General features: G+C 41.1%; 1 protein-coding gene across 1 annotated transcript in view; it reads right to left on the reverse strand.

The window, feature by feature from the left end:
- DDX10 (DEAD-box helicase 10) overlaps positions 1-14,634 on the reverse strand; it is a 192,249-nt gene that overhangs the window by 49,168 nt on the left and 128,447 nt on the right. Inside the window, exon 16 of the mRNA XM_083810823.1 lies at positions 9,964-10,020. Coding sequence (XP_083666949.1) covers positions 9,964-10,020 — 57 coding nt within the window. The remainder of the gene's footprint in view (positions 1-9,963; positions 10,021-14,634) is intronic.

Consider the following 14,634-nt stretch of genomic DNA (forward strand, 5'->3'; position numbering starts at 1 on the left):
ATAGTCGGCTGAATATGAGCCAGCAGTGTGCCCAGGTGGCCAAGAAGGCCAACAGCATCCTGGCCTGCATAAGAAGCAGTGTGGCCAGCAGGTCTAGGGAAGTGATTGTGCCCCTGTACTCGGCTCTGGTGAGGCCGCACCTTGAGTACTGTGTTCAGTTTTGGGCCCCTCGCTACAGGAAGGACATGGAGGTGCTCGAGCGAGTCCAGAGAAGGGCGACCAAGCTGGTGAGGGGTCTGGAGAACAAGTCTTACGAGGAGCGGCTGAGGGAGCTGGGCTTGTTCAGCATGGAGAAGAGGAGGCTCAGGGGCGACCTTATCGCTCTCTACAGTTACCTTAAAGGAGGCTGTAGCGAGGTGGGGGTTGGTCTGTTCTCCTACGTGCCTGGTGACAGGACAAGGGGGAATGGGCGAAAGTTGCGACAGGGGAGTTTTAGGTTGGATGTTAGGAAGTACTTCTTTACCGAAAGGGTTGTTGGGCATTGGAATGGGCTGCCCAGGGAGGTGGTGGAGTCACCATCCCTGGAGGTCTTTAAAAGACGTTTAGATGTAGAGCTTAGCGATATGGTTTAGTGGAGTACTTAGTGTTAGGTCGAAGGTTGGACTCGATGATCTTGAGGTCTCTTCCAACCTAGAAATCTGTGATACTGTGATATACACACCAGTGTGTGGCTCCAGCACTGTCCATTTCCTCTTATTCCTTGACCAAAGTCAGGGCAATGTGGCCATTTATGTTCTGCTGAGGCTGGGACTGCTGAGGAGAGTGTCAAATCAGTGAAGAAACTGAACAAGAAAATTTGGAAGCCAAGAATCCCAAACACATCCCAGTGGCTAGTTACATTTAACCTGCACACTTGCTACCTTTACAAGAGAGCATTGTGAAAAACAAAAGGCTTACATACTGATGAACTGTGATCACAGCACCTTAAACAATCTCTCTCACACATTTTTTAATTAAAGAGAAAGGATAAAGAGCAACAGGCTAGAAATACAAAACAGTCCCAGTGTGCTCTTCTTCCCCTATTTAAGTTTACAGAACATGGTGTTGTGCAGGTAGCATGAAAACATCCAATCAGTGCTGAAATGGAAATCTGAAGCTCAGGTGGGAAGGTCTTTGCCCCTGAATACACTGTGTTCAGTGGTTTGCGCTCTGCAATACACAAATTGTTCTTGTTTGGTTTCTTGCGTGCTTACTGTTTTTCTAGATACAACTATTGAACTGAAATACTGGATTGATGAAATGTGCATTCAAATGGAAAAATGTATATAACCTAAGTCACTGGCGCTCAGTCATTAGCCTCAGAAACGAACCTGCGCAAGAGTAACTCTTACCGCTCTCCCTGTGCTCCAGCACACTGCCACGTGAGAGGAGGAATGTGACGGTGGAATCCTGCTCCTGATGCCCACAGACATGGGAAAGGAGGAAAAGGGAATGGAATAATACACACCTCCTTTGTGCAAAGGAGAAAGAGAGCTCAAACAGCGACTCGAGCAGCTACTCGGTTATTTGCTGATCCCCCTTCAAGAGCCTGGATGGACTGGTGCCAAAGCACTCCTTAATTCTACAGCTATTGAGAGTTAACATACCTCTTCCTCACTAGCCGCATCATTTGATTTCCTCGCACCCTGTCTATTCCAAGTCTCCTTGAATTCCAAGAGCAAGAAACTTGGCAAGAGGTCGCCAGCTACAGGGCAGCCCCTTTTATGGGGTGGGTGCCAGCGTACATTGAGGTGACATCGAAGTAGGTGGCAGCTGACATCACAGGAAGCCCCTTCGTGGCAAAGGAGGCAGATACTGAGTACCCCCAGGATCATTTTGCTCATCCTTACCACAGATATAAGAAGCAGTCTTCTTCGTTTCATCTCCAATTCATCCATGGCTCAACAAATGGGCTACCTTGCAGTGGGAGATGGTGCCGATTAGGAGAAACTTCTTAGAAAGAGTGGTTAGGCACTGGAAGGGGTTGCCCAGGGAAGTGGTGGAGTCACCGTCCCTGGGGGTGTTCAAGGAAGGCTTGGACGTGGTGCTTAGGGACATGGTTTAGTGGGTGACATTGGTGGTAGGGGGATGGTTGGACAAGATGATCTTGGAGGGCTTTTCCAGCCTTAATGATTCTATATGATCCTAATAAACCGTAACGCAGCCCACAGGATTCCAGAGAAAGAGAGAAATGCATATATGTTAATGCATACTTATTTCAATTCACAATCTTGCAATTTTGGTAGCCTAAGCCTTTAATAAAAAAATACTCAGTTTTTCCCCAATGCCAAAACATTGCTGTTCATGTTTCTAACAGGTTGAAAATTTTGGAGCTCAGCTGTGAAAGTAAGTCTAAGATAGCTCCAAAGATCCTGTTCTAATTATTTCAAATTTATATGGATAAACCAGAAACAAAAAGTTCCCTAATGAATACTGAATTAAACACTGCAATCTGCAAAGCTTTAATACTGGTGAAATTTCTTCAGAATTATACTAGAAATTTAAGAAAGTCACTTAACAATAAAGACAATAACTTTTGTCCTCCCTAATACTGCAGAGATAAGGGACACCTCTCCTGCGCCTCTGTGATCACAAACCTGTATCACATCTTGCATCAAAACCACTCTCAAAACTGCAACCAAAAATTAATTAACAAAAAAAGCATTACCATACCTCTGATTACCATAAATTTGAAAGCAAACACAAACACAGAGTATACATGTGTCAGGCACTGTAATGGAAATGCATTTGTTTTGAAGCACTGTGCATCTGCCTTACTGCAGCAGACCTTCTGGGTCTTCAGGCATGTGAAAGGTCCACGTCCACCCACAGCTATGCTTCTGCCAAAGACTGGGAAGAAATCACCTCAATAACTGGCAAATCATCAGCTTACTGCGTGTAGAGCACTGGGCTGTCATTACATACCACATATGATTAAAAATAAGAGTTGTGAATTTCATACTCACAAAATTCAATTGCTGTGGCTATACCCAATTATTATAAATGGTCACTTATAAACATCTTTAAAACTCTCCATGTGCTGGTGGCTGCAATGATAAGGTTCGCAGCAGTGTGCATAACTGCAAATCAATCCATAAGAATCCTTCCTTCTCATATGTTCAGGGCTACAATACATAAAAGCTAATTTAATCATATATTTTTATTGGCAGAAAAGGCAGGACTTATTACAGCTTTACTTAAAGTAATTTAAGTACTATGTTAGCTGGAATCATCAACATGATATTTTCAGTAAGCAAAATATAGTTGACATTTCCATACAGGCATAATAGCCATTTTCAAATATGAACTTAAATATTGTAGAATATGTTGATTTTTAAAATTATTTCAGAATACAGATAGTTCAGAATCACTGATTTATTTCCTTTTAACAACTTGAACCTGAAATTGAGATTCTGCCTCAAAAAAGAAAAAAACTGTTTGAAATTACTGAACTAGAAGGTTAAAATATTAATTTTCCAAATTTCTGTTCATCCACAGAGCTTCTCATGAAAATACAAAACATTAAAAAACCAAAATGGTAATAAATACAGCTACTTACAGTTGTTTTTTTTTATGTGTACAGAATGCAAGAGTTGAGAGACTAGATCTACTTCTAAACCAAGGTTAATTAAATTGTTTTAAGTATGACTTAATAAAAGGGAGCTAAACCTCAGTGTAATTTCAGTTGTAAACTCTCCACACAAGACATACTGGAACATTTTGTAGCTGAATTATCATTCAGCTACAGAATTCTCATTGTTCTGTTTTTATGTTTGTTTGTTTCTCTTTATGGTTTGCAGAATCAAGAGCAATGATTGCTGAGGACTCAGCAAATCTTTTGCAACTATCAAGCAGCAGTGATAAGCCATAGCCTGTCTTGAGGCTTTACTGGGCCATGATAACCCTCTCCTGAGGTCTTCTATGAGCAAAATAAACAACGTCTACATCCTGCAGTCCACCAGAAGGATCTAACCCTGAAACCCTGCTCCACTTCTAGAAGTTGCAGGGAGCTAAAGCAATGGTTCCTCAACACCATCCACCAGGTCGTGAGAGGTGACCCAGAACCAAAGCACCTTTACCATTAGCCAGCTACCCATCACAATGCAGGGTATCCCACAAGACTTTCCCAAGAACACGTAGGGATAAACTGGTCAAAGGGATTTGGGAACCTGTACTCACAGGAGGCATGGACCAAATTCCTCTCCTTCAGTCCCACACACCCCTTTCCACAAGGAAACTACTGTTCACATCTGCAGCACATCTGGAGTCTCCAGCCTACTGACAAGGCTGTGGGCTAAATTCTCAAGGAAAAGGAAAAATCAAGGCAGAAGCCAAGCTCTCAGGTAACAGAAGTCATTTCCAGTAACCCCAGGAATGACATACAATGGATGTCGAATTTTCATCGTATCTTGAAAATTGTATTTCTCCCACAGGATTATTGGCAATAGGTTCCCAAGAGATCCAGTTCTGTCCCTTTGCTACCTGGCACAAAGATCTCTTGAGCTACATTCAGCCAGTTTATCACAAATCCCATGGAGGGTACTGAAGAGTAAAAGAAAATAGGGTTTTAAAGTTGTTTTCCGGTTAACATCTCAACAGAGCATGGCATAAGGAGCAGAAAACAGAATGCTATACTGAGGATTATACCTTGCAGTGATGTGATACATGCAGATATCAATGCTTTAATCTGTCTTGGTTTTATCTTTTAAGTATATGCTTCCTGCTCACCCAGGTGTATTTTGTAGATGTGCTCACATACATCCCTTCATAACAGAGTACCAAGATTCCTAACTTCATTGCAACTCTGAGAAAATTTTAGATTATATATAAAGTGTACTAAGAATACATTTAATAAAATATGTAAAAACTCATACAGGAGTGCTAACTCTTGTCAGAGTACCAAAACACATTGAGGAAGAACAGGGGAAGAAGAGAGGATATCAGAAATGTTAAAGCATACTTATTATCCTGATTTTGCTGTTCATCTTGTAATGCTCTAAAATTATTCAGCAAGAATTCATTCCTATGAAAAACTGCCTCTGAAGACTGAGTACTTGGATCTCTCTCTGTACTCAGAGGACATCAGCTTTCCTGCCTGATAACAATCCCCAACCTCAACTGTATTACAATGATTTGTCTTCCTCATTCTTTTCTAAAACAGAAAATCCCTCTCGTGCTCAGGCTGGTTTTCCCTAGGTTTAAGTAGGCAACATTTTTCTTACAAATGTTGGGATAAACAGCCTCTAGTCTTTCAGACACTCCTTTTTCAGTTTTGGACATTAGCACGGTGCAAATTCAACCAGAAGTGTGCATCCTGTTATATGTCAAGTAACTCATATCAGTGAACATGAATGACTTGTGAATTACCTAGGAGAGCTATATTACTTTTACATCATGCAACACAATCAGTTTTCTGTAGTGTTGAGAGTCTTAAGAGAATGACTCTAGGAGAATAATGAATAAAGTGACTGATCCAGTAACACGAAGAGAAAAATAAGCTCGTGTAGTATAAAGCCATAAAATATAGAGCTTTGATACACTGATCGTCTTATCCAAGCAACATGGCACGAGTTGAGGGTCAAACATGAGCAGAAGTTAATACCACCACTCACCACCAAACTGTCAACGCTGTCAAAAATTGTATTAAGCAACTGGTGAGATGACAATCCCTAAACAACCAGTTTACACAACGTACAGTGTAAACTCTTAAAACATGAAGTGCTTGGGTAGACTGCTCTCAGAGTGACTCAACACCAGTAAGTTCAAGATGACAGGTACAGGAAGGCAGCTAAGTTGTGTAGCTTTATTTTTATTTTAATGCTTAGTACTTTTCATTCTGTAACTGCTACAGGATTGCCAGTGGCTGAAGTGATCCACCCAACTGTCATGACTGAGCAAGTTTCTCCTCCTGGCACTGCTTACAGATGCTGTCCCAGCTCTTTCTAGCAGATGCTGATGCAGTCCTTCAGGGGCTAGTTTGCATTGTTTTTGCATGATGTTGGGTGTTGGCTGCTGAGGATCACAAAGAACATCAGTGCTGGAGCTGGAAACATCACCTTATCCTGACTCCTGGTCTGCTCCCTGCCCTTAGTCCCACAGAGCTGTACAGCTGCTTCTAGAAAATGCCTTTCCTACAAAAATAATTTTCTTAAAAGCAAGAATTATGAAGCGAGGAAGTTTCCTTAACACATCAACACTGTTTTAAGGCACAAGAATAGCAGAACAGTAAACTCACTAAATGAAAACTACGGTCATATTCAGCTAAACTGCAGCTAACAGGTGCTTGCACAGTAAGGACCAGTAAACACCAGCTGAAGCCTAGAAGGGAAGGGGTAATTCGGGGCCAGTAAGTGCCAGCCACGTGGGGCTGCTCGGGCACAGAGACATGCTATGGCCAGGCCCCAGGTCAGCGGCCGTCAGCCTGTGCTTCTGCTTCTTCCGCACACTGCTTTACTTGCCCATCAAAAGACAACATGATTACTCAATTTTCTCTAGACCATTTTCAAGAGCAAACCACAGCAAACAGTATCCAGACTTGTTCAAGGGTTCAAGGACTGCAATTTTATCAGTACCAACTAAAGATAAACACCTGCTTTTTTCAATCTTGAAACACTGCATTTGTTAATATCTCATCCAATTTGCCTACACTGGGGGAAAAATAAATATCTATTGATAGGGGAAAAAAAAAACACTAAACCTATTTCCAATTCCTCTTTAATATAAATAGAAGACATCTTTTATCCGATTTCACATACCTTTACACTCAAATTCAATTAATGGCAATAAATTCCAAGGAATACTTTCTCCAAAGTGTTCTTTAAGAGCCCTTACTTCTTACCTGGTTTATTTATTGCATGAGGGATTTCTCCAAGGTGGAGTCAATAACACTGCGGCTACCTACTCCTCTAAGCCCCTGTTCCAGGACACTTAGTAGAGTACGCCAGAATTGGTTATTAAATTCCAGTTGCAGAGCCCATCCCAGTACAACAAAGGTTGGGGAAAACCTTCCCTGCAATTGCCGTAGGCTCCTGTGACACCAGGAAAAAAATCATAAGGCCCGTCTCTCCTGTGACCTTCCCTCTTTGTTGGCATACAGACAGAAGAGTCGTGCTCATGAAAGGCATGAAAACTCCTGCACTTTGAAATGAAGGGAAAAAATTGAGATACTCCCCTTCTCCCCAGAATAATCTGGGGCTATAAAGCTGAAGGAAGGCTGTTATTAAACAAAAGTAGGCAACGAGTGAAAAGAGCATAGGCAGAGTAAATTAAAAGTGTCAGTAAGTCAAGATTCCCAGCACATGAAATGGATGAAAAATCCTAAGCCAGAGAAATCCTAAAACTAAGTATATCATAACCAAAGAAACTAGGATTAAATTAAGGCTAAAATAATGATGAAAGATAAAATCCCACAGATGTATAGGTTAAAGGGTGAAAATGAACTAACTGTAAGCTGTTCCAAATAGATTCCATTTTCATTTTCATTTTGGAAAGAAAGCCAGCATACATTAAGATTTACCATACTAGGCACTGCACAATCAGCAAAACAGCACAAGAAACGTCAGGACAAAAGGTGCAAATGACACCAAAGCAGAGATACAGAAGTTGTCATTGATGAATTATTATGTAATATTTAGAATGGAAAAATAAATAGCAGTTTTGGTCATGTCAGACCCTGTGGGCTTGGTACTACAGAAAGACAATAAATAATTCTCTGTAACCCAGAGTTTATCATATGACAGAAGCAGTTAATAAAACAAACAGGAATGAAGCGGGTAGAAGAAGTGGAACAACAATTTACGACCCCAGCTGCTTTGAAGCAACTGGCTGTTCAGAACTGTTGATCTAGTCCTTTTCTCCAGCTGCCGAACTGCATTATTATATAGCTAAAAATACCTTTGCTGCTTTTTGGTTTTCCATATTCTATTCTCTTTTAACAAAACCCTATTAATTGACAAAGGAATTTTGTATGGCAGAGTAAGTGGGTCACAAGCCATACTCTGAAAGCACTAGTGAAAATGTGAAGGTTTCTGAACTCCTGATTTAGGCAGCATATGTTTGCTAAACTAGTTTCTGTTTCAGTAGTTTCTCTGTTTTACTGTTTTCCTTTGTTGTATTTTTTTTTATTTTTTTTCCCCTGGGTGTCTCATAGGAGCTACTTGAGTCATATCCCACACAGACTATGGAGAGCTTCAGCTGCTATAGCTTCATCCATAAGCTTTTGTGAAGCAGGGAGTGTTCTTAATTAATTCCTCAGACACCTCACAGCCTGAAACCGCCACCTTTATCTATCGCCTACTGCTCCCTTGCATGTCCAGGACTGCAGTGCCCAGCTCCAAGCTGTCACAGCCTTTCCCAGTGGAAGCATTCTCCCTTCAAATGAGCCCCACAGAAAGTGACAGGACCCGACTGCACAGAGTTTTGGCAAAAATAGCCTCTAAACAAAACAAAAAGCCCAGCAGTTTTCAAAGAGGATTATGTCAGCTTCTGAGGCTTGCCTCTTCTTGCACAGAGCGAGCTAAGCACTTGAGGAGTAAAATGAAGTCCAAGTAGTGGCAGGTTTACGCAACTGGCACCCTCACAGAAAGCGTGTGCCACTTGCACACTGCAAAAGGACTAGAAAGTCTGCCAGGCAGCATTCAACGTGCCGGTGTTGGAAAGAGGAGAGAAAATTTGTCTTTTTTACCTTACACAATTTTTGGGGGGTGACTCTGCACGTAACCCATCCTGTACACATGTGCACGCTCACACAGAGCACAGACAGATCAGTCCTTAACAGAGATCTACTTCATTTCCCATCAGCAGAGAGATTCGTTTGATTACCAAAGAATAGGACAGGGGAAGTACATCAGTAAGCAGAGCCTTTTAAGAGGACTGGGCTTATTTCTCCAGGAGCTGAGTAACGTGACATAGGGCTTTTTATTCCTGAAAAAGAGGTGAAGTGAACTAGGAGCCAAATATTTACAAATGCGATGCAGCCTGATCTGATCAGTGTTTTCTCCCTATATTAAGACATTTGTTAATCACTCATTCCATAATTTTCCTACAATGCTTGCTGAATATATTAAAACTATGCATCTCTATACATTCAATCACATACAGAAATTTTCTACTGCTTGACTGGGGAGTCATGATGCCAGTGGCTCTCATAGCTTGCCACTCTGAAGACAAAATCATAATTAATACTTAGTATAACTAGGCATTCCATCTTAAACTGTAATTACTTTCCACTTCAGAACTACAGTAGGAAGTACCTTCCTACTCTCAGGTCTCCCAATGCATGGTCAGCTTGGAAAAAAAAAACAGAACATTATCCAATTTCCTAAGGGAGTAAGATACTTGCTAACTGCTGAGAACAAACAGCAACTATTCTTGTATAGCATAGGAGATGCACTGTGAGAAATGACACACATTCCCCTGTCTATATTCTGGAAAATCACTGCAGCTGAATGAAACCCCAGTTCCTCAAAAACACGGAATATGGAAAACTAGAACAGTTAAACGCATATGAAAAAGGGGAGCAAAGGGTTTGGGCCTAACAAGAGGCAGGAATAAACTTCAGTGTAAGTAATTGCAGCTTAAAGAAAAGGTTCCGCAGAAACAAGTTGAAATGAGATTTCACCAAAAACCTTACTGCCTGCAATACTGCAGCAAGTTATAAACACGTCCAAGTACTCAGAGGAAAAGAAAATGGCATCAGCACTGCAGCTGAAATGGCAACTCACCTGATATACAAAATAAAGTGGTTAAAATTCCAAAAGGCTTCCATCTATATATTACTTATTAACCCTACTCAGTACCTTTCTGTAATAAACCATTACAACCACATCACAGCGAGGGAATGACAAAAGATAAGTAAAAAGAAAATATCCGTAAAAAGTCATTAATCAAACCCTCTTTATTATAGAAAGGAATGCAGTAATTAAAAAACAATTTCAAAACCACAATCATTCACTCGATCAGAAATAAAAAAATAATAATCCTTACCTCGGCGTTCTTATTCCTGGCTTCTCTCCTTGCTGCTTTTTCTTTTAGCCTTTTCTCCTAGAACAAATAAGAAGATCCACAGTTTTAAAACAAATTCCTGGTATGTTTTTCTTCTAATATTTTAAGATTAAAATTCAGACACCGAGATGTTTAATGCACATCTAATATACAGGTGGAATTCATCCTACACATTACTGATGAAAAATGATATAAAAGATCTGATTGAGATATTATTTATAATTCTTGATCTTTAAAGGAAATCAGAACTATAAGAATGGTTCAAACTTACATTTCATCTTCACTGAGACTTGTTACTCTTAAAAAAATGATGCAACTAGGCATTTTGACAGTTAATTAGTACTTTGACAGAAAGTTAGAACCTGTCTGTAACAGGTTAGTTAAAAATCACACCAAGAAATCAGTTTCCTTATTCGTCCCTGTTTTAATATGAAACCCAATCTATTTAACAAGCAAAAATGATCATTTCCCTAACTTCTAAACTGCTAAAGCCACTGGAGAATGAAAGCTAAACCATATTCTCCCTAGCTTTCATATCTCCATTATGAAGTAAATGCTACTGCAGAGTTTTTATTAGTAATCGCATATCGATTCAGAAGCCCTAAGAACATCAAGCTGCCTCCACCAAAGGGATTCTGCTATGTGAAAATGAGTGAAAAGCAGTGATAAAATTCATTCAGAGCTGCCAGCCAGATTTTTGAACACCCAAAAGTAGCCAAGATCTTTAATGTAATTGTTATTAATTGCCTTGGTTGTTTGTTGTTGTTGTTACTGAGATTTGCTTATTTTTAAACCATCTTAAAGATTATGTTATACTCCGTCAGGTCCTTGCAATTTAACATCCTTTCAGTTATTGGTTTCATGAGGTAAGGACAGAAATTCAGACTAGGGCACCCATCAGTGAGAAAAGCACACCACTCCTTATTTTTCATTTGTCTTAGCAATGCTAATGACATTGGTTATTCAAACTTTTTAATGCCAGCATAAAAAAGCCGATGCAATGCAATGCTCTCTGTTTCTTTACGCAACATAAGCTGTCCCTAGCATCAGCACATCTAGAACCAAGTCCACATAAAATCCCTTTACCATCAGTCCCAGAACAACACCTCAGCATGGAGGACACTCAAGACCATTTCATGGCATGCGGTCACATTTCAGATCACTTTGGGGAATAACGAGAAAGCGCCAACTGTCCTGGTGCCATATCATCACAATGAAAGAAGAGTCACCATAAAATTAATGAGTAAGGTGATCTGGTCGGGAAAAGCACAGATGACAATGTCAGTGCTAGCTGGGGATGACAGTATCAAAGCTACGACTGCACAGAGACCGTGGGGTAAGGGACACCGACGCAAAACATTCAGGTCCCTCTGTCCCATTTTTCTGTTGGTCAGCCTTCATCCTCTTTTCCCATGCCTTATTGCTGCACTATTAATTCCCAACAGACATTCCTGCTGGTGCTGTTGAGTCTCTAGCAGATATTTTTGCTGCAGTCTTTTCAGCTGAGGACTGACAAAGGCTTATTACTCTGCCACGTAACTCTACTGCCAAGCCAATTTCAATTTTCCAGCACTAGCCCCAGTTTTACCAAGGCGTATTGGAAGCTACCACACAAAGCTGCTTGGAAAAGCAGTGTGGTTCATGTGCAGAGATGGGAAAAGAAGAACACAGCTGCCACGATTTTCAAAAACGGTGTCTAAATTCAACTTCTTCTGAGACTTCTGTCTGGTATGTGCCAGTTTCTATCCTCCCAACTACCCAAACTACAGAAATGTTGGTTTTCTTTCAAACGTTGAGTAAATCAACCTTTCCTCTCCAAATCAAAACTGAACAGATCGAGTTCATCCCCAAAGGAAGGCAGGGACAAAACTGCATGACGTCTGTGTCTCTCTGCTTTGCACAGTTCTCCAGTGCTGTTCCTGACAGCTTTGCACACTAACACCTCAGCACCTCCAGACCTACACGCCAGGGCATTCAACACATGCCATAAAACAAACCCAAGACATCACTGGAGTCAGATCTAACACAGCTCTCGTATTATTTCAGGTATTTTAAAACACAAAAAAGCAAGGAAAAATAACAATTATATTTAAGGGCATGTGAGCCAAAAGAAGCCCCTGGGAAGAAGCCCATGCTACCTGCTGTGGACACAGTCAGAATGCTCTGCAACAAACGAGACCCACACATCCTGAGCACAAGCCCGCTGCATCGCTTAACCCTCAGTCCCCAAGACAGACAAATCACCTAGCAGCACAGACATATGCTGGAAAGAAAAAAAAGAAAAGAAGAAAAAAAAACAAAACGATTTTCCAAGACCTCAAAACAGTAAAACAGTTTGTTCTTTTTTTTTTTCCATGATCATAATTTCCTGGGAGTGTTACTGCATCTTAAATCAAACTGATTTTGTTTATTTGCCAATATGTATTGGCTATATTAAACTGATTGCAGAACACCTTTCAAATTGCCAAAACCTTCATCATTAAAACACTGCAACCTTTACCACCAACTTTACGTGACTTATATTTAAAGGTCCCTGCCAACCTAATTAAAACAAGAACAGGTAACAGACTGAAATAGCTCCCTGATTGACAATAAATGGACAAAGGAAAGAAGAGATAAAGCCAGTTCATCGGGATGAACACTGCTGTGTTTAAATATACAGTGGCACAAAGAATGAAGACCTGGCTTCTTTCTGAATGCCAATAATATGAAAGACAGGAGTAAATGCTTTTTCTTTCAAGTATGAGCCAGGTACCTTTATGAAAGAGAAAAGAGAGAAGGGGAAAAAAGTTGGAAACACTCAATGAATTAACTTGCTCCAAGCAGAAAGCCCAGTAATGCGGACTTCAGCAAAGGTAAAAGGATATTAGACAGGATGTTACCATATTCCAGAGGGAGATATTATTCCTTCTCTTCCAAGTCAAATCTGTATTCATTTGATCATTTTTACTTACGCTTTTCTAATGCTTTTACTGAAGTTTTCCACTGTCTCCCACCCTTTTTCTAAATGCTTTAGTTGGGCATTCTTTGCTCTTTCAGGTCACCATTGCTCTCTTATTTTTCTGCTAAAACTGTGATCCCTTTTCAAACTTTACTTCTGAGCTAGAAAATAACTCACCAGATATTACAAAGCAGGATAAAGCTGTTTTTAAATTGGATAGAACAGAAAATTTTAGATAGAAAGTTTTTATGGTATATGAAAAGACAGTGTCTTAACTACAGCCACAGGCTTAAACCAATAGAGTAACAGTTGAAGTTCCTGCTCAAGGGATTTACAACAGAGCACTGGAACGACAGCTATGAAAGCAGAAGATTGACATAATGCCACAGCAGAGCAGTATGCTGGACAGCATAATATATGTAAGTCTCTAAAGAGACAAAAGGTCTCATAGGTGCAGAGACTGAAATCAGGAGTACAAAACAACAACAGGAAAGAGAGGTGTTACCAGGACCTTTTTTTTTGGTAAGACTTGGTTCCTTGTCAATGAAAAACAAAACCGAATTTCATATAGAGTGCATCTACATTAGCACTTGGTTGGAATTAGGAGTGTGTTTCAAAAAGTAACACCCTCATCAGCCCCACTTACGTTTTGCTTCACGCTACGAGGCAGTCTCCAGGAGCACAGCTTACACACTCCAACCAGTGCTGAGCATTCACAGGATCATTCAGGCTGAGGGACACATCAGGAGGCCTCTGCTCAGCCTGGTCCAGCCTCCTGCTCACACCAGCGTCATCTCTGAGGTCAGACCATGCTGCTCAGGGCTTCATCACTTTGGGTTAAAATCCCAAGGATGGAGACTGCAGAACATCTCCAGGCAACCCATGCCTCTGCCTGACTGTCCTCACACAGAAAAGGTTTCTACTTCGCCCCAAGCTGCACCTCTTGTTTCAACTCATGCCCATGGCCCTCTTGCTCTGCCCTGCTCTGTAGAGCCCGGCTCTCTCCTTGATGACCTCTCTGGAGGCACTGGGGGCTGCTGTGAGGTGCGCAAAAGCCACCCCTGCTCCAGGCTGACCAGACTCCCCCAGCCTCTCCTCACAGGACCACCGCCTCAGTGACTTCTGCCGAACTCTCTGCTTTGTCAATGCCTTCCCATGCTGGGAGTCCCAAAACTGGGTGCAGTATTCCAGACAGGATCTCAGGAATGCTGAGGAGATCACTACCCTCAAAGCGATTCAGTTCAAGGATCTCAAGAATGCTGAGGAGAACAATCGCTTCCCTCAAAGTGATTCAATTCAAAGCATCAGGTAAGAGGTAGTCGGGTGTAACCTCACCACCACCTCACAGTGCGCAGTCTGGCTCTCAGCACAAACTACATTACACTGCAAACTTGCTTGCTGATGCAGGAATAGCCATCATGCTTTAATGTAGGCTTCAATGCAGGAAAACAATCTTACTGTGGCACTGCTTAGATTTATGTGCAACTTCAAGCACATGCATCAGTACATACAGCACGCTATCCTGAAAAACCACGTGCTGAACAAGTGCCAAAACACTTTTCCCCAGCCAGGACTTTATTTTCTATTACCTAATGGACAAATTGTAAATTTTACTGTGCCAAAGTAATATTACCATGTAATAAAGACACCCTATTATATACGAGTGCATAAAACCAGAAATTAACTGTATTGCCTTAAGTTACAAGGAAATG

The sequence above is a fragment of the Anser anser genome, assembly GCF_964211835.1.
Source record: "Anser anser genome assembly, chromosome: 1".
Taxonomy (NCBI): domain Eukaryota; kingdom Metazoa; phylum Chordata; class Aves; order Anseriformes; family Anatidae; genus Anser; species Anser anser.